The sequence below is a fragment of the Sinocyclocheilus anshuiensis genome, unplaced genomic scaffold, assembly GCF_001515605.1.
Source record: "Sinocyclocheilus anshuiensis isolate Anshui unplaced genomic scaffold, SAMN03320099.WGS_v1.1 scaffold147, whole genome shotgun sequence".
Classification (NCBI taxonomy): Eukaryota; Metazoa; Chordata; class Actinopteri; order Cypriniformes; family Cyprinidae; genus Sinocyclocheilus; species Sinocyclocheilus anshuiensis.
Window position 1 is genome coordinate 816,534 of NW_015549585.1, and position 23,808 is coordinate 840,341.

General features: G+C 36.4%; 2 protein-coding genes across 6 annotated transcripts in view; one reads left to right on the forward strand and one right to left on the reverse strand.

Moving 5' to 3' along the window:
* Positions 1–14,481, reverse strand: part of LOC107657973 (protein DENND6A-like) — a 27,969-nt gene extending 13,488 nt beyond the window's left edge. Inside the window, exons 1-6 of the mRNA XM_016446322.1 lie at positions 14,280–14,481; positions 13,975–14,154; positions 12,740–12,778; positions 12,599–12,641; positions 5,740–5,852; positions 5,508–5,588 (exon numbers count right to left, since the gene is read on the reverse strand). Of these exons, the coding sequence (XP_016301808.1) occupies positions 5,508–5,588; positions 5,740–5,852; positions 12,599–12,641; positions 12,740–12,778; positions 13,975–14,154; positions 14,280–14,315 (492 nt within the window). The 5' untranslated portion in view covers positions 14,316–14,481. The remainder of the gene's footprint in view (positions 1–5,507; positions 5,589–5,739; positions 5,853–12,598; positions 12,642–12,739; positions 12,779–13,974; positions 14,155–14,279) is intronic.
* A 2,564-nt stretch (positions 14,482–17,045) lies between these two features.
* Positions 17,046–23,808, forward strand: part of LOC107657974 (sarcolemmal membrane-associated protein-like) — a 67,007-nt gene continuing 60,244 nt past the window's right edge. For 3 of the 5 annotated variants that reach the window (XM_016446323.1, XM_016446325.1, XM_016446327.1), the window contains exon 1: positions 17,047–18,404. In XM_016446323.1, the coding sequence (XP_016301809.1) occupies positions 18,207–18,404 (198 nt within the window). In that variant the 5' untranslated portion in view covers positions 17,047–18,206. Of the gene's footprint in view, positions 18,405–23,808 lie in introns of all 5 variants that reach the window. The other 2 variants (XM_016446324.1, XM_016446328.1) reach the window with 2 other exon arrangements.

Consider the following 23,808-nt stretch of genomic DNA (forward strand, 5'->3'; position numbering starts at 1 on the left):
AACCAGCCGAAGAACAGCAGAGTCCTGGTAGAAAGTTCGGAGATGGTATTAAAGTAGCTCAGTTTAAATGTATTGTATGAGTTGCTCTTACTATGGAATAAAAAATACGGGGTGTCTATTTACATTTAGTTAAAAGTGGCTGTAAATCATCAGTTCCAGTGACGCAGATGGATAAGCGCGTGCCCTTGGCTTTTTGACGGGTTGGATTCCGCCTTTTGCCGAACTTTTTTTTCTCCCTTTTCAAATCTCGTATCACATCGTAAAGGCATTTATTTTCAATAAAAATTAAGGAAATAATCAAAAAGTTGAAAATAAAGTATCGGGTAGGGTTAGGGTAGGTGTAGGGAGGGCTTTATTGTACCAATAAGGTGGCATCCATTTAATAATTAGATTTGTTTTGCACTTCACGGCCACCGTAGTTTTGTGTGTACGGAACAAAACAAACAACCAAAATTGTGATGACTGACACCGTGGTAAGCACTGCAATGTTTTGGCATCCACAAATTGATATTAAAGCGACCAAAGACTGGATAACTTCAGCAATTTTAACCACACCATCGTGTGAATGATTTATGTTTGGGAAAGCTGCTTTTAAGGGCACGCTTTTGAAGCATTGCCATGTCCACTTATTATAAGCGCCTTTGGTTTTGTTGTTTGAGCTTGGCTTATAAAGCGATCCAGTTTATGGGGTTAATAATGTAGGCAAGTGCAGGTCACAACAATTTGGTCTTATTTTCAATATTTGGGTTTATTATGGGCTTGTTCTTGTTTGCAGTATTTTCTAGCAAGATCTGGCAACACTGAGTCTAGACGTTCCTCGTTCCCTGTGACTTCTTGAACCGTGCATTCAGAAGAGAGACACAACTATTACACGTTTAAATATGTCAGCGTCACAAAGGGATAGTTCACCCAAAAATGAAAATTAGCTGTTAATTTACTCACCCTCAGACCATCCAAGATGTAGGTGACTTTTCTTTTCAGTATAACAGTATAGAAGATTTTCAGCTGAAAACCGAGGTTCTTGGTGATTCATAAAATGCAAGTCAATGGCTACCATCACTTGAGAGTCAAAAAAAAAAAAAAGCATATACAGGCAGCACAAAATTAATACCCATGTCTCCTGACGATATATTGAGCTCTTATGAAGTCAATCGATCGGTCTGTGCAAGAAACTGAACATTATTTACAACATTTTTACCTGTAATCCAGAGACTCAGGCAAACGGGGGAATATGATTCTTTTCCGCAAACTCTTTCTTTCGGACAGTTTGTTTTAAAGAACTGATTCAAATAACCGATTCACCAGTTTGTTTACGTAATCACAAAATGACAACATGTACGCAATGATATTATTAAAGCACCCAATAATGATGTAAAACATGGATGTTTTACATGTCTAAATCATATAACGAGAATAAACTAGTCTTCATCAGCTCACCTTTTTACATAAACGATAAGAAACCATAAAAATGTTAATTTCTTCCCTTCATTAAAGTGCTCGGTTCACACATGCGCATATCAGCGGCTCATCGGTCTCCGGTCCGAGTTGAACGGTTTTCTCAGTTCAGTGACTGTTGGAGGAACTGGAGCGCTGAATGAGTTCATCATAGGATCTGATACACCGGTATTTTGGCTCATTTCGAGCCGGAGTGACTGTCAGGCATCTGAAAGTGAGTTTTGATTGAGTAACTTGTAGATCTGTGCTGCTCGAGCCGTGAACGTTTCAGATGATTCAGTCTGATTTGGTGAACTAGTTCATCTAGTTCACTAAAAAAATATTGTTCAAAAGAATGATTCATTTGTGAACAGGACATCACTCCGGACCATTTGCGTTTGCCTGAGGCTCTGGATTACAGGTAATAATGTTGTAAATAATGTTCAGTTTCTTGCACAGACTGATCGTTTCGCTTCATAAGACCTCAATATATCGTCAGGAGCCACAGGGATTAATTTTGTTTCTAGATACGCTTTTTTGACTCTTAAATGACGGCAGCTGTTGACTTGGATTTCATGAATCACTAAAGACCATGGTTTCAGCTAAGAACTTTTTTTCCCCCCATACTATGGAAGTCAATGGGGACCAGCAACTGTTTGGTTACCCACATTCTTCAAAACATCATCTTTTGTGTTCAGCAGAAAAATTAAATTCACACAGGTTTGGAACAACTTGAGGATGAGTAAATGACAGAATTTTAATTTTTGGGTGAACTGTCCCTTTAAGCAACTGAATTTAGCTGCAGTGTGTATGTTGCCAACGTTGTACAAGTTATAATGTGCAAAAAAGGGCCAAGATTTAGCTCTTGGGTGGATGAGACAAAAAATGCTTCACTGGAGTCGTTTCTCGCACTGCCAGAAGCAACCTGCATGTTATAACAAATAGCAGATGTCACTTTAAATTCATCATGTCCCTGATCAACATGAGACTTCAGGTTCACGGTGAGGGATAAATCATCTTGTTTGTACCTTCTGAAAGTAGCCTCTCTTGAGCGACTTGTCTCGCACCTGTCTGAAGTACACATACCCGTAGTAATAGCCCTGATCTCTCTGTGGAAAGACCAAAACAAGCACATTCCATATTAGTAATAATGACATGTAACAGACTATTTGCAGAAGTATTTCGGATAAGGGCAGTCTCTACTTCATTAACAGGATCAGTTATGATTTATAGGTTGATGTCGACGTCCTCAGCACTGACCTTGAGACAGACCGGCGCATCCCGGTCGAAGTGGTCGAGGAAACATCCGAGTGACGACTTCCTGCCTGCGGCCTGCCGGAAACGGAAGCAGAACTGTGTGTCCCCGAGACAACCTGTAAGCAGCAGAGGCACAAACAGTCACGTTTATCTGCAAAACTACGCAGCTTGAATCAAGGCCATTTTATTGAAACCATGTCGTTTTCATCTGAAGTGCTTGTTTTTTCCAAAACAAATCTGACTTCAGCCACAATATTTGGGCTGCAAAATCAGTCTATTCTCAGAAATAAAGGCCACGGTACCAATTTGATGTGCTTTTGCCATTTAAAATAGCCGATAGGCTTTAGTTTACATCGCAGTACAGCAAAACCGCACTTGACATCAATGAAGGCACTTCAAATTCAGGTGTGAGAGAATGAGATTTGATGTCATCAAATTTTCTTTTCCATTACAATGAATATTTCCAGAATTCCAGAAAATATATTACATTTAAAAATGTCAACTTTTTTCGGAGTGCACTAGCAAAAATGGCCTCAAAACCAACACATAATTTAAAAAAATCCACAAAAACAAAACAATTATTTTGATTTCATGGGGTCTTAAAACATTTATAATTACTACATGAAGTCTCAGTACATCACTATGAATAACACTAAGCTGCAGATCTCTGAAAAATAAATAAATACAAAATAATAGAATATTATATAACATAATAAAATATATTATTAATAATATAAACTCTCAGTAAATCACTGAATAACACTAAGCTTGAAATCTCAAAAATAAATAAATAATAATAATAACTAAAATAATATAATAAAACATTCAAATAAAATAATCTGTATGTTGTGTAATATAATTATGACATTTACAGGTCTTTTAGACACAGATGCAACATCCATAAATTAAACAGCCAACTGGAGATTATTCCTGAATAAGCAATTCGGTTGTTAAGTGGTGACGTAAGAAGCGCTGTTTCCGGGTCCAAGCCTCAACTTGCTTCACTTGAGAATACTACCTCAGCAGCCGTTTATGAGCACTGTTTATTCATATTAAACATTTAAGCTAAACGTTTTCAAACTTACGGTCTACACTACAGTCTCCATGCTCACAGCGTCCCAAACACAAATCATTTGTATATTTATTTATTTATATTTATATTTTCATTGTCTGGCTATCTGGGATTTCGGTATGGAGTTAAAGGTTAGGGTTATAATTTTTTTGGTAGTAATATATCACATTGTGAGTTTATATTAGCACCTTTTGTTGTTTTCTCTGTTGTCATATTAAACGGATAGCTCTCCCAAGATGTAGGTGACTTGATTTTTTCTTCAGTAAAACAGTGAAGAAGATTTTTTTATCTAAAACCGTGGTCCTTGGTGATTCATAAAATGCAAGCAAGCAGCTACCAGCTCTTGAGAGTCAAAAAAAAAAAAAGCATATACAGGCAGCACAAAATTAATACCCATGTCTCCTGACGATATATTGAGCTCTTATGAAGTCAATCGATCGGTCTGTGCAAGAAACTGAACATTATTTACAACATTTTTACCTGTAATCCAGAGACTCAGGCAAACGGGGGAATATGATTCTTTTCCGCAAACTCTTTCTTTCGGACAGTTTGTTTTAAAGAACTGATTCAAATAACCGATTCACCAGTTTGTTTACGTAATCACAAAATGACAACATGTACGCAATGATATTATTAAAGCACCCAATAATGATGTAAAACATGGATGTTTTACATGTCTAAATCATATAACGAGAATAAACTAGTCTTCATCAGCTCACCTTTTTACATAAACGATAAGAAACCATAAAAATGTTAATTTCTTCCCTTCATTAAAGTGCTCGGTTCACACATGCGCATATCAGCGGCTCATCGGTCTCCGGTCCGAGTTGAACGGTTTTCTCAGTTCAGTGACTGTTGGAGGAACTGGAGCGCTGAATGAGTTCATCATAGGATCTGATACACCGGTATTTTGGCTCATTTCGAGCCGGAGTGACTGTCAGGCATCTGAAAGTGAGTTTTGATTGAGTAACTTGTAGATCTGTGCTGCTCGAGCCGTGAACGTTTCAGATGATTCAGTCTGATTTGGTGAACTAGTTCATCTAGTTCACTAAAAAAATATTGTTCAAAAGAATGATTCATTTGTGAACAGGACATCACTCCGGACCATTTGCGTTTGCCTGAGGCTCTGGATTACAGGTAATAATGTTGTAAATAATGTTCAGTTTCTTGCACAGACTGATCGTTTCGCTTCATAAGACCTCAATATATCGTCAGGAGCCACAGGGATTAATTTTGTTTCTAGATACGCTTTTTTGACTCTTAAATGACGGCAGCTGTTGACTTGGATTTCATGAATCACTAAAGACCATGGTTTCAGCTAAGAACTTTTTTTCCCCCCATACTATGGAAGTCAATGGGGACCAGCAACTGTTTGGTTACCCACATTCTTCAAAACATCATCTTTTGTGTTCAGCAGAAAAATTAAATTCACACAGGTTTGGAACAACTTGAGGATGAGTAAATGACAGAATTTTAATTTTTGGGTGAACTGTCCCTTTAAGCAACTGAATTTAGCTGCAGTGTGTATGTTGCCAACGTTGTACAAGTTATAATGTGCAAAAAAGGGCCAAGATTTAGCTCTTGGGTGGATGAGACAAAAAATGCTTCACTGGAGTCGTTTCTCGCACTGCCAGAAGCAACCTGCATGTTATAACAAATAGCAGATGTCACTTTAAATTCATCATGTCCCTGATCAACATGAGACTTCAGGTTCACGGTGAGGGATAAATCATCTTGTTTGTACCTTCTGAAAGTAGCCTCTCTTGAGCGACTTGTCTCGCACCTGTCTGAAGTACACATACCCGTAGTAATAGCCCTGATCTCTCTGTGGAAAGACCAAAACAAGCACATTCCATATTAGTAATAATGACATGTAACAGACTATTTGCAGAAGTATTTCGGATAAGGGCAGTCTCTACTTCATTAACAGGATCAGTTATGATTTATAGGTTGATGTCGACGTCCTCAGCACTGACCTTGAGACAGACCGGCGCATCCCGGTCGAAGTGGTCGAGGAAACATCCGAGTGACGACTTCCTGCCTGCGGCCTGCCGGAAACGGAAGCAGAACTGTGTGTCCCCGAGACAACCTGTAAGCAGCAGAGGCACAAACAGTCACGTTTATCTGCAAAACTACGCAGCTTGAATCAAGGCCATTTTATTGAAACCATGTCGTTTTCATCTGAAGTGCTTGTTTTTTCCAAAACAAATCTGACTTCAGCCACAATATTTGGGCTGCAAAATCAGTCTATTCTCAGAAATAAAGGCCACGGTACCAATTTGATGTGCTTTTGCCATTTAAAATAGCCGATAGGCTTTAGTTTACATCGCAGTACAGCAAAACCGCACTTGACATCAATGAAGGCACTTCAAATTCAGGTGTGAGAGAATGAGATTTGATGTCATCAAATTTTCTTTTCCATTACAATGAATATTTCCAGAATTCCAGAAAATATATTACATTTAAAAATGTCAACTTTTTTCGGAGTGCACTAGCAAAAATGGCCTCAAAACCAACACATAATTTAAAAAAATCCACAAAAACAAAACAATTATTTTGATTTCATGGGGTCTTAAAACATTTATAATTACTACATGAAGTCTCAGTACATCACTATGAATAACACTAAGCTGCAGATCTCTGAAAAATAAATAAATACAAAATAATAGAATATTATATAACATAATAAAATATATTATTAATAATATAAACTCTCAGTAAATCACTGAATAACACTAAGCTTGAAATCTCAAAAATAAATAAATAATAATAATAACTAAAATAATATAATAAAACATTCAAATAAAATAATCTGTATGTTGTGTAATATAATTATGACATTTACAGGTCTTTTAGACACAGATGCAACATCCATAAATTAAACAGCCAACTGGAGATTATTCCTGAATAAGCAATTCGGTTGTTAAGTGGTGACGTAAGAAGCGCTGTTTCCGGGTCCAAGCCTCAACTCGCTTCACTTGAGAATACTACCTCAGCAGCCGTTTATGAGCACTGTTTATTCATATTAAACATTTAAGCTAAACGTTTTCAAACTTACGGTCTACACTACAGTCTTAATGCTCACAGCGTCCCAAACACAAATTATTTTTATATGTATTTATTTATATTTATATTTTCATCGTCTGGCTATCTGGAACTTCGGTATGGAGTTAAAGGTTAGGATTATAATTTTTTTTGGTAGTATTATATCACATTGTGAGTGTATATTAGCACCTTTTGTTGTTTTCTCGTGGTATCTGATAGAGCGTTTGGACACGGAAGCGGTGACACGTGACGTCAGACTTAACAAGCGGATAGAGCCACAGACTCATACGTCACTTCTGATGTCTTCAGGACGGACCCAACTGTTCCGGTTCAGATCAGGACCGCCGTGTTTGTGTGTTTGTCTCTATTTCTGTCTTTTCTACATACAGTGATCATTGTGTGGGCCACAAGGAAGGTGGTTTGTGCGAGTGTGAAACTGGATTACTGGCTCTATCTGTGGGCTGTGACTGATGGATTACCTCATGCGCTCGGTTAACCCTTTCCTCAACAAAAGCAGCGTTTACGCAACATTTAGAAGCTAATCCTGCTGAACACATGTCTGAGAACGAGCAACGTCCAACTACTCGCTCATTACATCAGGACAATAATTTAATGATTATGCTTCAATCAATAACTAGCGCTACATGTAAGATGATAATTAAAGGGGCATTATCATGGAAAGCACTAAAAACAGAAATGAATAGGTTCACAAATATATCTTTTTTTACATAGATACACATCTTTCTAGTCAAGTGTTTTTGAAATCAGGTCTAACAAATTTACGGCATTTTTCTGTAAAGAAAATGATAGCACAAAACGGCTTGTTCGAAAACAGTCATGGTTGTGACATCAACATTTACAAGACGTTAATTAAAAAGGTCCTTATAGAAAACACTGAAGACAGAGAATTAAATATGTTGACCAATCAGGGTTATTATAGTTAACTAAAACTGAAACTAAAATTAAACTATAAAAAAAACAGTTACCTGAAATAAAATAAACATTAACTAAAATAACATAAAATATAGAACAAGTTTTAATTTCAGCTAGTTGCAACATTTCTCATTTTGATTTAGTTTAACTTGATGTATTAAATATATATATATATATATATATATATATAAGACATAAAATGAAAAATGAATGAAACCTGAAGATATACAAATAAAAACTGATTCAAAATATTAATAGAATTAAATTAGTATCTCAATGATACTAAAATAACAATGTGACAAATATATTTTTTACAGAGACATTTTTATACTTTTTGTAAATGTCAGTTCTTCTAAAAAAATGCCATTTTTCTGTAATAGTCAAAAATAGTCATGCTTGTGACGTTAGCCATTAACATTTCAATGTTTATTCAAAACACTGCTATTGACAATTTTATAACTGATTCATAATTAAAGTATTAATATTTCCACTACAAGCTCCAAATACAATGTACTTGCAGCTTTCTACAAATAATTTTTCATGAAGTTACTGATTTTTGGAGTACGTTTTACAAGAAAATACCATTTCAAAATGTCAAGTTTAATTCAGTGTGTAACTTGCTGATTCCTTGTGATTATCTGTGTACTTTACCAGCAATTTCTGAATGAAATGTTTTCTATACCATATTTTTTTCAGTGTATAAACAAAACCGCACACTTCATACATGATTTCTCCCCCATCATTCTGAGTAAGACGTTCACAGATCTACTGAGCACAACTGAAACAAATGTGCAGTTGGCTGCATTGCTGTGGAGAGAGAGAGCAAATAGCACGTAATATGTCACAACAGACGCACTTCTTCACATCACATGGAGTGGCAGGAACTTTGTTGCCACAGCAACCCGCATGCTTCTCCCTCGCCATGACTGTGGCTCACCCACAGCATGCGAGAGAAGACGCTAACGCACGCCACAAATATCCATATGCACAGCCTGACCCGCAGACACCGGCATCTGACTCTCGGCCCTCCGCGAGGAAAACGGCTCCGGGAAACTGATGTCAGAGATGAGAGGCTTTTTCAAAACAGCACAATGGCGATATTTCGAGCGGATCACTGCAACAATGAATCACGGGCTATGAGAACCGGATGTCCTCTAGTAAAAGAACGATTCAGGTTTGATTAGCAGGTTGCATCTGGATTTTTCTACAACATCTGTCAAACAGACCATTTACAACAGGATATCCTGCAAGCGCAGAATGGCTCATCGAAGTGTATTAAACCCAAAAAATAAAATAAAATCACTGTAATACTGGGATTTCACCATGGTTAATGGATGCCATTAAGTACACTGCAGTTCAAAAGGGTCGGTAAGATTTTAGCTGCAGTTATTTGATTAAAAAATACAGCAAAAACAGTAACATTGTGAAATATTATTGCAATTTTAAATGTTTTCTATGTGAATATCTGTTAAACTGTAATTTATTTCTGTGATCAAAGCTGAATTTTCAGCATCATTACTCCATTCTTCAGTGTCACATGATCCTTCAGAAATCATTCTAATATGCTGATTTGCTGCTCAAGAAACATTTATTATTATTATTATTATTATATTTATTATTATACATGTTTAAAACAGTTGTGCTGCTTCATATGTTTTTTTTTTGTGGGAACCATGATACATTTATTTGCGATTGAAATCTTTACTGTAATTTTTAATACATTTCTTTAATCAATTTCATATATATATATATATATATATATATACAGTATATATAGTGTGTGTGTGTGTGTGTGTGTGTGTGTGTGTGTGTGATTTTGTATACATAAAAACATATTAAATGCGTCAATTTGAATGTTTCATAGAACTTTTGTGAAAAACAGTCAAAATATAGATGAAATAATCTTCCATCGTCATTTATCGTAACACACATATTTACGTAAAAATTAAACAACATATTTATTCTGACCTGTACTTATTACAATATATAAAAGAATAAGTGATCATACTAATATATATATATTACATAATTAAAAACTTATTGCTGACAAATAGGCAAAAGAGAGTGGCAACGATTGGTAAAGATTTAAAACAACAATTAATTAATTTTGGGGGGCTTCACTGTGATCCTTAAATCAAGTCTTTAATGTCATCTAATGATTCTTGTTCTAAACCTGACAAGATTTTTTGACACAGTATATTAAACTATTGTCACACTGAATGACATTTTTTCTGTAAATCGTAGTAAAAATGTATGATAGTCATTATTGTTTTTGCTCAGAAAAAATTAAATTAAACAGGACACACACACACACACACATACATACAATACATATTTGATAAGATTGCTTTTTACTAGTTTGTAAAATATGATACACATCTGCGCTTTCAACAAGACATGCTACATCCTGTAAGATAGCATATTGTATTGTAGGAGAGCTGAAGTGAGTAGAATGATGGGATAGGATGTCTGCTCATACATCAGGTTCTCCAGTTTCAGAAAGACGAGAACATGATCAATATCACAGGAGATTCACTGGTGGATTCACTAGCGGTGAGTGAACTCCACAAACACACTCATGCAGAATAAGAGCGTCTGCGTATTTACAAAGTCATGAACACGACTTGTCCTGTAATCTTCAAATCCTGTTCCTCCTCGTTTGTACCGCATCGCTATTAATAACCCAAGTTTATTACAAACTAAAGCAACACGCAGAGCTGAATCTGTGTGAAGATCAGAGATGCCATTTTTATCACAGCTGATCATTTCCTGTAAAGCTGCTTTGCAACGATTTGTATCGTGAAAAGCACTATACAAATAAACTTGAATTTAACTGAATTGAATACTGTGGAAAACAACTGCTCTATTTACAGTACTGACGAATGCTGAAGACTTTTGTTAGAGAAAAGCAAAGCTGTTAACATAAAATGCAAAACGTTAAAACTAATTTTGTACATAAAAAAGAAAAAGAAAAACACTTCCTCCAGTGAAAAAGTCCATCTCCTGTTGTCTCTCACATCAAAATCCACCCACATATTTGTTTAGAGCGGTTTTAGCTTGTAACCGGTGCTTGATCTGTGCAGATTTCTCTACTAATTCAGACCAAACCACTTTTTCACTGAAGGAAGTGTTATTATGGATTATGAACTGGTATTTTAGACCGAAACAACGGTTTCAAGTTAAAATCGCCTTAATGATGGATTTATTTCTTACAAACTTCACCAAACAATCTTTTCACTTCACAAGATGTGAACTGATGGACTGGAGTGGTGTGGATTACTGGTGGATTTATAGTGATGTTTTTATCAGCTGTTTGGACTCTCATTCTGACGGCACCCATTCACTGCAGAGTATCCATTGCTGAGCAAGCTATGTGAAGCTAACTTTCTCAGAATCTGTTCCCATGAAGAAACAAACTCACATGATCAATTTTCATCAAAATACACACTGTTACAAAGCAACTACAAGTGTGCAATCGCAGATACTGACCTACTCAGTCAGTGACTGTCCATTAATATCTCTAACACAGAAGAGTCAGATACTCCACAACCCACGCTGAGAGTTTCTTTCTGAATATGCATGTGGTGTTGCTAGAGGGAGGATGTCAAACTCTCATCCCACACACATTAGCATAAGACACACGGGTCATAGTTCTCACTCAGATGAATTACAACGCTCTAAATCAAACCTTAACTGCAGGAAAACACAAGTCACATACTACGACTGCACTGCTTAATCACAAAACAGACACTTTGAGCACTAGTAATACTCACATACAGTATGGAGAGTGATTGAAGTTTATGCCAGGTTTTAAAAATACATTAACGTTTTAGTATCAATGAGATTCTATTATAGTTTTTATTTTTATATATTTTTTACATTTTTGTTAAAATGTTAGTAATTAATTGTTTGTGTGTTTTAGCCATTTTTTTTTTTAATTTCAGTTTTAGTTTAAGTACATCACGTTAAACTAAATGAAAATTAGAAATGTTTCCTTGGAAGCAAGCTGAATTAAAATAAGTTTAAAATGTTTATATTTTATTTTATTTCAATTAGCATTTATCTGATTTCAAGTACCATAAATCAGGGTTTCTGCAGACATGAACAAGTTAAATTTAAGACTTTAAGACCTTTTTAATACCACCTTATATGAAATTTAAGACCTAAACCTGTAATGGAAATACACATTTTATTACATACATACATTTAATATTTAATGTGTATAAATTAAAAAGAAAACAAAATATCTTTGCTGTAATAAATGGTATTTATAACTACGATATACAGCGAACTTTTAATGTCAGCAGACAATATTCCATACAAAATATCCCCGCAAAATAACTGCATCGCTGAGATTTTTGGTGGAGTAAACAATTTATTCTGAAGCAATATTTTCATCAGTGTTCTATCAGCTTTTACATACTTAAATCTGCATATTTACCTTTACAAAGGCCTATTTTTAACCTTTTTAGATGTATGCATCATCTTACATGTCAAATTATTACAATTTATCAATAAATTAAATATACACTATAGGGCTGCTACCAGTCAGATTAAATAATTTACACTGCAAATAACAATAATTACAACTGCAATAAATAATGTTATGAGATTAATGTTTTAAATTTTTAAGGACCCGCGGACACCCTGATAAATAGTTTTATGGTTTTTGCTTTAGTTAACTATAATAACCCTGGATATAAAATATTAAACGTTTAGGCATTGTTCAACTCATGCATGTTCAAATCTACATCTATGCATTTGCGCATTTCATCAACTATTTATTATTTACAACAGATACAGGAAGAACCATGAAAGCCTTTAAAAAATCCATAGTTGGATAGGAATGCAATTTACCTGAATTGGAGTCCGGGAATGACAGATAGCATATACTTGTTTTCTAAAATGAGAGAAACAAAGAACACTCAATATCTTACAATTCATCTGAATTCATGTTTAATCTGACAGGACGATATAAAAAAAAGAACAGTTTGGTACCTCTTTTTCAGTGAGTTTGGAGTGGTGTGGGTAGATAACCTACAGTAGAAAAAAATAACATGGAAAATGAAATTTTTTTGTATTTTTAAAACTGCATTTCACAAATGCATAAATGGCACATAGATTAAAATATTTTTAATGCACAAATATTTCATAGCTACTGAATCTTTCAGACATATTGATCACAATGTCAGTCACAGTAACATGCACTGCTTTATCCTGCTGTACTATAAAACTGCAAGCAATTACAGCAAATTGCAATAAAATAAAAAGTAGCAAATTATAAAAAATATATATATACAGTACTGTGCAAAAGTCTTAGGCCATTAGTATTTTCACCAACAACAAAAAATGGTTTTAAGTCAGTTATTTCGTTCTTTTGCTGTAGTGCGTCAGTAGGAAATATCCGTTTTCATTTTCCAAGCATTCCTTTTGCCATTAATTGTGATAATCCAGATTTTTATTTGCACAAGGAGTCTGACAGCAGCCAGTGCTGCACACAGAGATCTGATCTGATCATCATCCAGTCTGTCTGGAATGACATGAAGAAACAGAAGAAACTGAGACAGACTCAATCCAGAAGAACTGTGGCAACGTCTCCAAGACACTTGAAGAAACCTTCCTGCAAAGCTGCACTGTGAAAAGTTTTAGGCACTTGTGTAAAAATGCTGTAAAGTGAGGATGCTTTCAAAAATAATGTCATAAATAGATGTTCTTTATCAATTAACTAAATCAAATCAACATTTGGTGCAACCACCCTTTTTCACCCTTCTCACAGCTTTTCTCTAAGCTACATTTGCACATAGTATTTCAGGTATCTTTGCAGGAAGGTTTCTTGAAGCATCTCAGAGACGTTGCCACAGTTCTTCTGGATTGATGATGATCAGATCAGAGCACTGGCTGCTATCAGACTCCTTGTGCAAAAAAAAATCTCACTGGATTATTACAATTAATGGCAAAAGGAATTTTTGGTAAAGGAAACTGATATTTCCCACTGACACACTACAGCAAAAGAACGAAATAACTGGCTTAAATCCATTGTTTTTGTTGGTGGAAATAATATTGGCCTAAAACTTTTGCACAGTACTATATATATATATATATATATATATATATATATACTATTTTTGTTAGCCACTGATGCTAGCAGGTTTTCCATTGACTTCCACACAGTTAGCTAGCTACCTCACAGATGACAACCGAACAGACAGCACTAATCTGACAGTGTGCTGTACCTCCACAGCTTGCCCGAGCTCCAGATCGAAGCCGACCACACAGATGCAGTGGAGCCAGGAGGAGAAGCGGTCCCACGGCAGCAGGAACGGCTCCGGCTCCGGCTCCTCTATCGCTGGAGGCCCATCGACGGGCATTTCCTCCGCCGGGGAAACTCTCAGAGTATCTTCCGGCTCCTCGATCTGTTCTTCCAGTCCCCCCACGGCAGCTGGAACGGCTCCGGCTCCGGCTCCTCTATCGCTGGAGGCCCATCGACGGGCATTTCCTCCGCCGGGGAAACTCTCAGAGTATCTTCCGGCTCCTCGATCTGTTCTTCCAGTCCCTCAGACCCCTGAAAGGCCATGGTGATACCCTCAGTTCGGTCCAGGTGTGATCGGACTCGGTTTATTGATGAAAGCTGGAGGAACTTGCGCTGTAAATACAAACACGTCCAGGACGGAGGGGGCGGAGCTTGCGTCGACAGCGTGCTAACGTCATAAGTGAGGTCAGGATTTTTACGGGAGCGCGCACGCAGCCACGGTGTCTCTTGCATTTACTAGGTTGATGATTCTTTCTAACTCTCGTATGATAAAAAAAATTGTGTATTTTATTTTCAGAATGACATTTTGTAATGTACATAACAATACACTATGCAATAATTTATTTTATTAAAAAAATATCATATACATAAAAAGAAGTATGCTCTTTGCAAACTATAGATCTACCCGACAAAAAGACTATATAGCCTATATATATATATATATATGATTGACATGGCATGTTAATTTTATTTTTTATTTTTTTGAGCAACCCCCCCAGGCAAATTGCTTATAGTGTAATTTGGCCAATAAACATAAATTCTTAAATTCTTATTCTAATTCAGTTCATGCAACAGAGAAAAACATAATCCTTTCCGAAGTCCATCTTTGCATAATTTTGTTTAATGTAATTTATTTAATCCAATCCGATAGGTCAAATATGGTTTGGTTTCAGCTTAATATTATTGGAAGGCTTATGAAATATGTGGTTTCTGTGGCACACTTGTTGAAAGTAATAACATGTTAGGCTCTGTTGTCTATTTTCAATCAAATGAGCAGAGCAGAATGGAGTTCATATGGTGGCCTGGCACTTTAACATCATATAAAGTCTCAGGCATCACTGAACCGCATCATTGTTTGCATATAGATGTTCCAACAGTGATCACTTAATTACTTCTTATGGGTCGCATAAGAACCAAGACAAAGCAATTGGATTAGCCTGAGCAAGACATTAGAGTAAAATCAGCATGCTCCATTTGGAGTGACAGATGTTCAGTGTAATTTAGTCCACAGATTCCAAGTCCAAACAGAGGGACTGGGGGTGGAGCTAGCTTTGAAACACTCCTCCTTCCAGGAATGATTTTGAACTCCATAAATAACTTGTACTTTTACTGGGAGCCTAGAAGCCCCTTCCAAATGCTTTGGTTTTGCCAATATGCATTTGTTTTGTGCTGTTTGTGCTTGCTAAGTGAGCTGTTTTGTCAATGAATATTAAGCAAACCCTTCCAGTTTGGCATCTTACAGTGTTGGGGAAAGTTACTTTTAAAAGTAATGCATTACAATATTGCGTTACTCCATAAAAAAGTAACTAATTACGTTACTTAGTTACTTTTTATGGAAAGTAATGCGTTACGTTACTTTTGCATTACTTTTTTAATCTGGACAGGGCTTGCTTGTTTGATTTTAAAATAATAACTTGCGTTACTTGTAATATATTACCCCCAACACTGAAAATGAATAAATTGGGCCAGATAGTGAAGGAAATGTGTCCAGCATTCATGGGAACTCCTTCAATGCTGTTTTTAAAAGGCATTCTAGCAAGCACCTCATGAATATGGTCTAATTTACCTTATAATCATAAAGTCTGTGATCATTTTTATAAGTCAAGTCAAGTCACCTTTATTTTTATAGCACTTTATACAATACTGATTGTGTCAAAGCAACTAAAGCGCTGTCAAACAAGAAAATTGTTTGTCAATAATGCAAGAGGACAATAACAAAGAGTCATTTTCCAGCTAAAGTCAGTTCATTGATGATTCAGTGATGTCATCATCCAGTTCAGCTCTCTTCCAATAGTGTCTGTGCAATCATTCAAGCGTCCCCAACTAAGCAGTGGTTAGGAACCAAAACTCCATCGGTGACAGAAATGGAGAAAAAAACCTTGGGAGAAACCAGGATCAGTCGGGGGGCCAGTTCTCCTCTGGCCTGACGAAACCAGCATGGCGTGGTGTAATTCCAGGCTGCAACACAGGTCAGATTGTGCAGAGGACTCGTCTGGTTCCCGTGGGCTTGTGCTGATGGCCAACGAGGTGACAAGGTCTTCACAGGGGATCTGTCTCTCTGGTGCATCTAGTTGACATGCTCTCCGCTGACATTCAGGGCTGTAGAGGTCGACTCTAGGTGCTGATCCACCATCTGGTCTGGATACAGACTGGATCCGTATGGCTACGGTGACCTCAGAATAAGAATGAAAGAGACTAATATTAGCGTAGGCTAATATAGAAATATAGGGGATACAAATGTAAAAAATAAATACAAAATAAATAATTAATAAATAAATAATATGTAAATAAATGCACGTGGAAATAAATAAATATAAAACAAATGAACACATAAATAAATAAATAAATAAAAACAACAAAAATACAAATAAATAAAACAGTAAAACCACAAAAATAAATGTAATTAAATGAACAACATCTAAAAATAAATGTTAAATTCAATACATTAATACATAAAGTGAAAAAAGTAATACAAAAACTAATGTAGAAAAAAACGAAACTATTTATTTTTAGATGTATTTATCTGTATATTTATTAATTGACTTACTTATATGTTATACTTATATGTTATCCTGTTGTCTTTTAAATTTGGACCTTGAGTCTGTAATAAAGTTTTATTGATTGATTGATTGATTGATTGATTATTTAAAGAATCTGCATGTTTGGGCCTCCATACCATCAATTTTCATTCCACATGGAAACGCATTCATACCCTTTTCTCTGGAAACGCCATTCGTCTTCACAGCAGCCCCGCCCCCGTTGGCGCGTCACCGTAAAGTCCCCGCCCCCTTTCTCGGCGGTTTGTGGCCGGTGTGTGTGTATGTGTGTGTCTCTCGACACAGAGGACGACTTACTTCCAATTATCCTCTCGCACACAGCGATTTTTCCTCCCGTTTTCAGTGTCCCCGGGAGCGGAGACCTCCACGGCTTATCGGGGGACCGTGTCACGGACTTTATTCGTTTACCAGTTTGTTTTCTGGGGAATTTATCGCGTCTCTCAGCGAGCTAAGCTAGGTATCGAGCTCGCGAGCTAATACTGGATTTTCGCAAAATCTCCGCTCTCGAAAGTTGCACAGACGAAAAAAATAACTGCTCTCCCCCGGATAAATCCATTTGGAATTATTTATAAACTCTCGTCCAGTCCGGACGGCTTCATAAGAAGAGGATAAAAGGCCACCGTTACCTCAGCGAAGCTAACGCGCTAATATGAAGTTAGCCAGCTAACGCTCTCGTGTGCAAGAAAACACCCTCCGAGCGAGCGGGTTATATGCATTTTGGATCGTTAAAAGCTTGCTGATGTCGGGTTGATCAGGTCTTTGAGCTTTTGTTTTCATATTGAATGACTGAGCTGTCTTGGGGAGCGGTGGGTTGATGATCTGTCCTGCATACTTCAGCCAAACCCACTCAACCTTATTAATCTTCATTAGGGTTTAGCATTTACGTTAGTGCGTTTTGTGCCCTTTAATATAGAAGCCATTGCCAGTTAAGCTAGAAACGCATGTCTTATTTTTGGGGGAGGATAGATTAGCTGGTCCAACAGGTTCTTAAGTTATATTAGCGTTGTTTTTTTGGCCAGGCCTATGGTTGTGAAGGGGGATGAGGATTAATTATGTAGGGAACGAGGTGTAACCACTCAAATTGTGGACTGTCATCTTAAAAAACAGATTTGTATGGAATTGGGCAGCTGGTTTGGCATCATGGGGGTCTTGCAAGGGGGCATGAAGTCGTCTACATAGTGTCTGACTAGTCATTTTGACGTTATGAAGTCGGTCAGCAGGACAGCCTCGTCTTTTCTTAGAGTTTTTCGTGTTACTATGTGCGTTGTTCTCCTGATAATTCATTAGAAAGATAGGAGAATTGGAGCAACAGGCCAGTCTGGATCAAGAAACCCTGTCTTTCGTCTCTGGTTGGAGTAGCACTCCCAAGCCGTCCTCAATGCCTTCAGCGCTGGCCGTGTTCACCTGTCGCCCGAATTCACACCCGTTTCAGGAACGTCACGTCTACCTGGATGAGCCGGTCAAGATCGGGCGCTCCGTGGCCCGGTGTCGCCCTGCCCAGAATAACGCCACCTTCGACTGCAAGGTGTTGTCCAGGAATCACGCTCTGGTGTGGTTCGACCACAAGACGGGAAAGGTAAGTCGCGTGTTTTAGCGTTCTCGGTAGGCGGAACAGGTCAGATTGGCTTGACATGCAGATGAAAAATGCACCTGGAGCTGTCTTGATTTATTAGGATTTTCTGTCTACAGTAGGCTTATGTACATTCTGTGGTCCCCACCCAAAAGTCAGTATTTAGATGCTAAGCCCCAGTTGGTAACACTTTTACTATATACCCAACAATTAGTATTGACTATCAATGAGGAATACATTTGTTACAGCATGTATTAATCTGTTTAACGTTAATAAAAATGCAACTGTTCACCCTTAGTCCATGTTAGCTCAGGTCCAAATGTTTACAGATAAAACTTGATTTTAATAATGTTAGGAAATGCTGAAATTAACTGAAAGTAGTAAATGTATTACAGCTATTTTCATTGTTAAAGTTAACTAATGTTAAACCTTATTATGAAGTGTTACCTCTCAATTAATGTCTGAATGCCATTACATTGGATAGCAAAATATCATAATACGAACCCAAGTAATTTAACTTTTCTCAGCCTTTTTTGCTCATTGGCACGAAATCATCTTTCTTTTTAAATGTGTATTTTTATGTAATAATATTATAATTAATTGTATGAATAATGTTAAATTAAGTAATTGAGTACTTTAAAATGACACAGATAAACAAAGGACACCACAATCAGTAAGGAAAGGTAAGATCATAATCCTTAAGTAAAATGTTATTTATGAGTTTTAAGAGATTTTACAGTATGGCAAATCTCAGCAAGAAATACTTCAAATCTAGGAGAAGTGTTAAGAAATGTGTTCTTGTGAGCAAAATACATTTGGAACATTTTGAAAAATGAGATGAGTAAATTACATTTTCAAAAGAGAATGTATTTGATAGCTGGTGTTTTGGTTCATTTTAATGAACATATTATGTCAGTTTTAGCAGGTGTATAGCTACTAGTGTTTTGCCTGATTACTGATTAATGACAGATATTAAAAATCAATGCTTTGTCTTAGTCTATTGTTTTATCATTCAAAACAAACAACTGTCTTTTTGGTGAATGTTTTACTCAAAGCAGTGGTTCTTTCAAATTGGTCCTCCCTACATATAAGGTCAGATATTTCCACCAGTATTTATAGTATAATTATGTGTCAATGTCAATGGACAATGGACAATGTCATTTTTCCTCCCTCTTGTGATTATGATTGTATGAATAATGTTAAATTAAGTAATTGAGTACTTTATGTACTGATGTGACAAAGGACACAGATAAACAAAGGACACCACAATCAGTAAGGAAAGGTAAGATCATAATCCTTAAGTAAAATGTTATTTATGAGTTTTAAGAGATTTTACAGTATGGCAAATCTCAGCAAGAAATACTTCAAATCTAGGAGAAGTGTTAAGAAATGTGTTCTTGTGAGCAAAATACATTTGGAACATTTTGAAAAATGAGATGAGTAAATTACATTTTCAAAAGAGAATGTATTTGATAGCTGGTGTTTTGGTTCATTTTAATGAACATATTATGTCAGTTTTAGCAGGTGTATAGCTACTAGTGTTTTGCCTGATTACTGATTAATGACAGATATTAAAAATCAATGCTTTGTCTTAGTCTATTGTTTTATCATTCAAAACAAACAACTGTCTTTTTGGTGAATGTTTTACTCAAAGCAGTGGTTCTTTCAAATTGGTCCTCCCTACATATAAGGTCAGATATTTCCACCAGTATTTATACTATAATTATGTGTCAATGTCAATGGACAATGGACAATGTCATTTTTCCTCCCTCTTGTGATTATGGTATGGCGTGCCAAGTCAAAGGATTAGGCATCTCTGATCTACAAAGTGATGTTTATGTGACATTAGACAGATAAGACGTGATTGTTTGCCATTACATGTAGTCACTATCGCAGTCATAATGACCTATAACATCTCTCGTGAAAGGTGACAGAGCATTTTTATAGCAGCAGATGAACAGTTTGAGACTTTCACACATGACATTGCGCTGTCTGGTAAACAGGAGTAAAATATTGCTGTGGCATTTCTATGCTCCATGTGTTGATGCTGAAAATGACAGCTCTTAATTCTGGTCTGGCTTGTGAAATTTGATGTCGGAGGTTATTAGCTGCCAGGCACATGCATTAGTGTGGCTCTGCTTTCACAGCGTCATATGTGAATGAAAGTGTAAAATAATCCTGTTGAAAGCAGCAGAACATATTCCACCACGCCGTATTATCCAGGAACGTGCTATTGTGAGTTTAATGCTGGTGATTCACTGAGTTCTACTTTCAGATGCAAGTGCACATTGTATTAGGTCATAACTTGTTTTCTCCCTGAGGCAATCTTACGGTTGCTTTCAGTGGTTTTCTTTGGTTGTTTAGAGGTTTTGGGTGGCTTTGTGTAACATAAGGATGTCTTTATTTGTTGTTAGTACAGTTTGCACGCATAAAGAGGTTTTCTGTACGTCTGGTGTGACGTGTAGGTGTGTTTTGCCTGTAAAGAGGAAGTATTTGATGCAGTGAAGTTTTGCCATCACTCTGGGGAATAATGTCTCAGCAGTTGTGAAATAATTGCGGCTATGGTTGCTAACTGCAGTCATGTAGATTAAGGTGTGGTGTTTGAATTAAGGGAGTGCTGCTCACTACAAAACCAGGTGAGTCGATTAACCCTTCAGAAACAACTTTTGCTTTTACTGAAAGAAAAACTTTAATCTGCCAAATTAAAGAAGAATGATTATTTAACAGGCTTTGATGTTGTGTAAATACAGCACAAATTAAATTATTTTGTAACTTCAAGCCTTACTTGAACCTAGAGGCGGTATGAAGAATAACGTGATGTGAGTCATTTTATATCACAGTAATGGTATATATTACACAGGGCTCGAAAAATCGCTAGCCCGACGTCCCGGGGCTATTGTGTTTTCCAGTCGGGCTACCAAAATGTATCACCACTCTGCCTGACGGGCTATCTTAAATGCAGATCTCCCGCAGGTCCTTGAAAACTCCTACAGTGAGTTGTATCAAACTTAAGGCCATAAAAAAGTTTTAAATATGTTATATGGTATAAGAAATGTCTTGATTATAATTTCAAGAGGTCTTACAGTTAGGGTCGGAAAGACAATCGCGATACGGCTGGATTAAACTTCAAAAGGCAATGATGTAATTGAATAAATATGAGCGCTGCATGTTTCAAGTCAAAATGCCGTGCGGATGTCTTTATTTGAATGTATCTGAAGGCAACCGACTGTCCTCAGAAACGTGTCATTGGCATTTTAATTTCATTTTACCTATAATTCCTGATAAAGCAGCGTTTATGAGCGCGGAGCTGCTTTGTGTGCAGCCGTTACCTGGGAAACCGCAATTTTTCAGCAAAGCGCCACCTTGTGGCAGAGAATGAATTTGCATTTCCAATAAGCCTTTCTTGCCATTTATGGTCCGATCAATGCAAATATCAGCTCATGTTTTTACGCAGCAAACACAGAGTTGTAAATGAGAAAGAAGTTAATGTGCCTTCTAAAAATCTAAACAATTAAGACAGTAATATTTATACGTTTTAAATTGACATAATAATTTACATGCTTGATTTATCCCTTTTCATAAAAATGGTCTAAAGGCTGAAATGCTGTTGTATAAGATTTTTTTTTTGTGAAAACCTGTATCTGAACTGTAAATCATGTAATTTTATGGCTCAATACTGTGTTGCCACAGACATTGTCCAACCCCACTCATACTGTGTTCATTTTACTTGTGCAGCTCTTAAAATGGGTCATAAATTGCCTTAAATGTATTTTTAAAAATTCTGCAGATACCCTGTAAATAGTGAAATAAAATTCTTTCCTTCATATTTGTTGATATTTGTGTATTGAAAATATTTTTTGATTGACATTTAAACTCTTATCTGATTATATATTTAAAAAAAGGTATTTTTTTTTATTTGGGCTAGTTAAAATAATTTTCAGGCTACCAAAATCTGAAGCGTACCTGCCCGAAGGGCTACCGGGGATTTAGAAATTGTGCGAGCCCTGTTACAGTATAGTTGTCTTTGCTGGAAATCTGTCAGTTACATGTTTTCTATATCACTTAGCCATGTTTTAAAGTGTGTTTGATAATCTAGACTTAATCTCATTTGATTTTTTTTACAATGCATTAGTACTTAAATACATTTTTAGCTCACAGATACACCAAACATGATAAACTGTTAGAATCCATGTTTATAGGTTACAGCAGTGAGATGCATTGTTGTTATGATTATATCTATTTAAATAGCTATTTCTACACATAGAGAACTTTAAAGTCATATGATGTTGCTAAAAAGAACATTATTTTGTGTATTTGGTGTAATGAAATGTGTTTATGCGGTTTAAGGTTAAAAAAACACATTATTTTCCACATAATGTACATTATTGTTTCTCCTCTATGCCCCGCCTTTCTGAAACGATGTTAGATATCCCCCCTAATATAATGGCAGGGGAAACACTACAGTATGTAAATACTAATATCAAAATGTAAATATTACCATCTGCTCAAAGTCTAAATTGAAAAGAGCTCTTAGAATGACTTCTGAGTTCTAACTGGCAACTCTATAAATATCAGCTAGTCATATTGTAAATTTTAATGTGTTCATGCGTCATGATTAGGCTGTTTACATTTGTAGGATTGTCCCTCCTTGTGATCTGTTTCAAACTTGTCTTTATCTGATGCCATGGAAACAGCAGAGAAGAGTTCACCCATGTGATGTGATGTGGGTCTAATATCACTGATCATTTATTCATTGCTTGGAAAAATTGGTATTTCATTTAAGCTAGTAACTAGAAAAAATAATTTTATTGGTCCTATATATGTAATATGTCTCATAATAAATACGTTCTGCTTTTTGCTGCTGTTTCTGGTAGTGCATCTGAGATATTTACTGTTCTGTAGTTTCTTAAGTCTCTTACAGCTTTCATTAAATTTTGTTTCTCTTCAAGTGTCTATGGTGTTGCTGATCATCTGCTGTTAGCATTTTTAGCTGCAGGCTGTTGCATATTTTCTGTCAAAGTGTGAGTTCTGTTGTTGAGTCTTAAAATAGTCTGAAGTCATTTGCACCCCTTTTTTACAGTCTGTTGTTATTATAGTCAGCTCCAATATGGGGACAACTGGCTAGCGGCTGACTTTAGCTACCAGAGCCCCCACCTTTCTGATATGAATTCACCCAGTGCCCTGCGGGGCGACCCACACCCTAGGTCTCGAGCAGCTGTACAGGCGCTCTCTCTTCTCATCGGCCTGCTACATGTCAGAAAATACTGATGTTATAGATATGTATGTTTTGGAGTTGAAAGTACACTCTCAGCATGTTCTTTATAGTGAACTAGCTTATTCACAGTTTGGTCGCAGATATTAATTTGATTAATTGACAGGCATACATGATGTAGTGTCCTGTTTCGGCAAG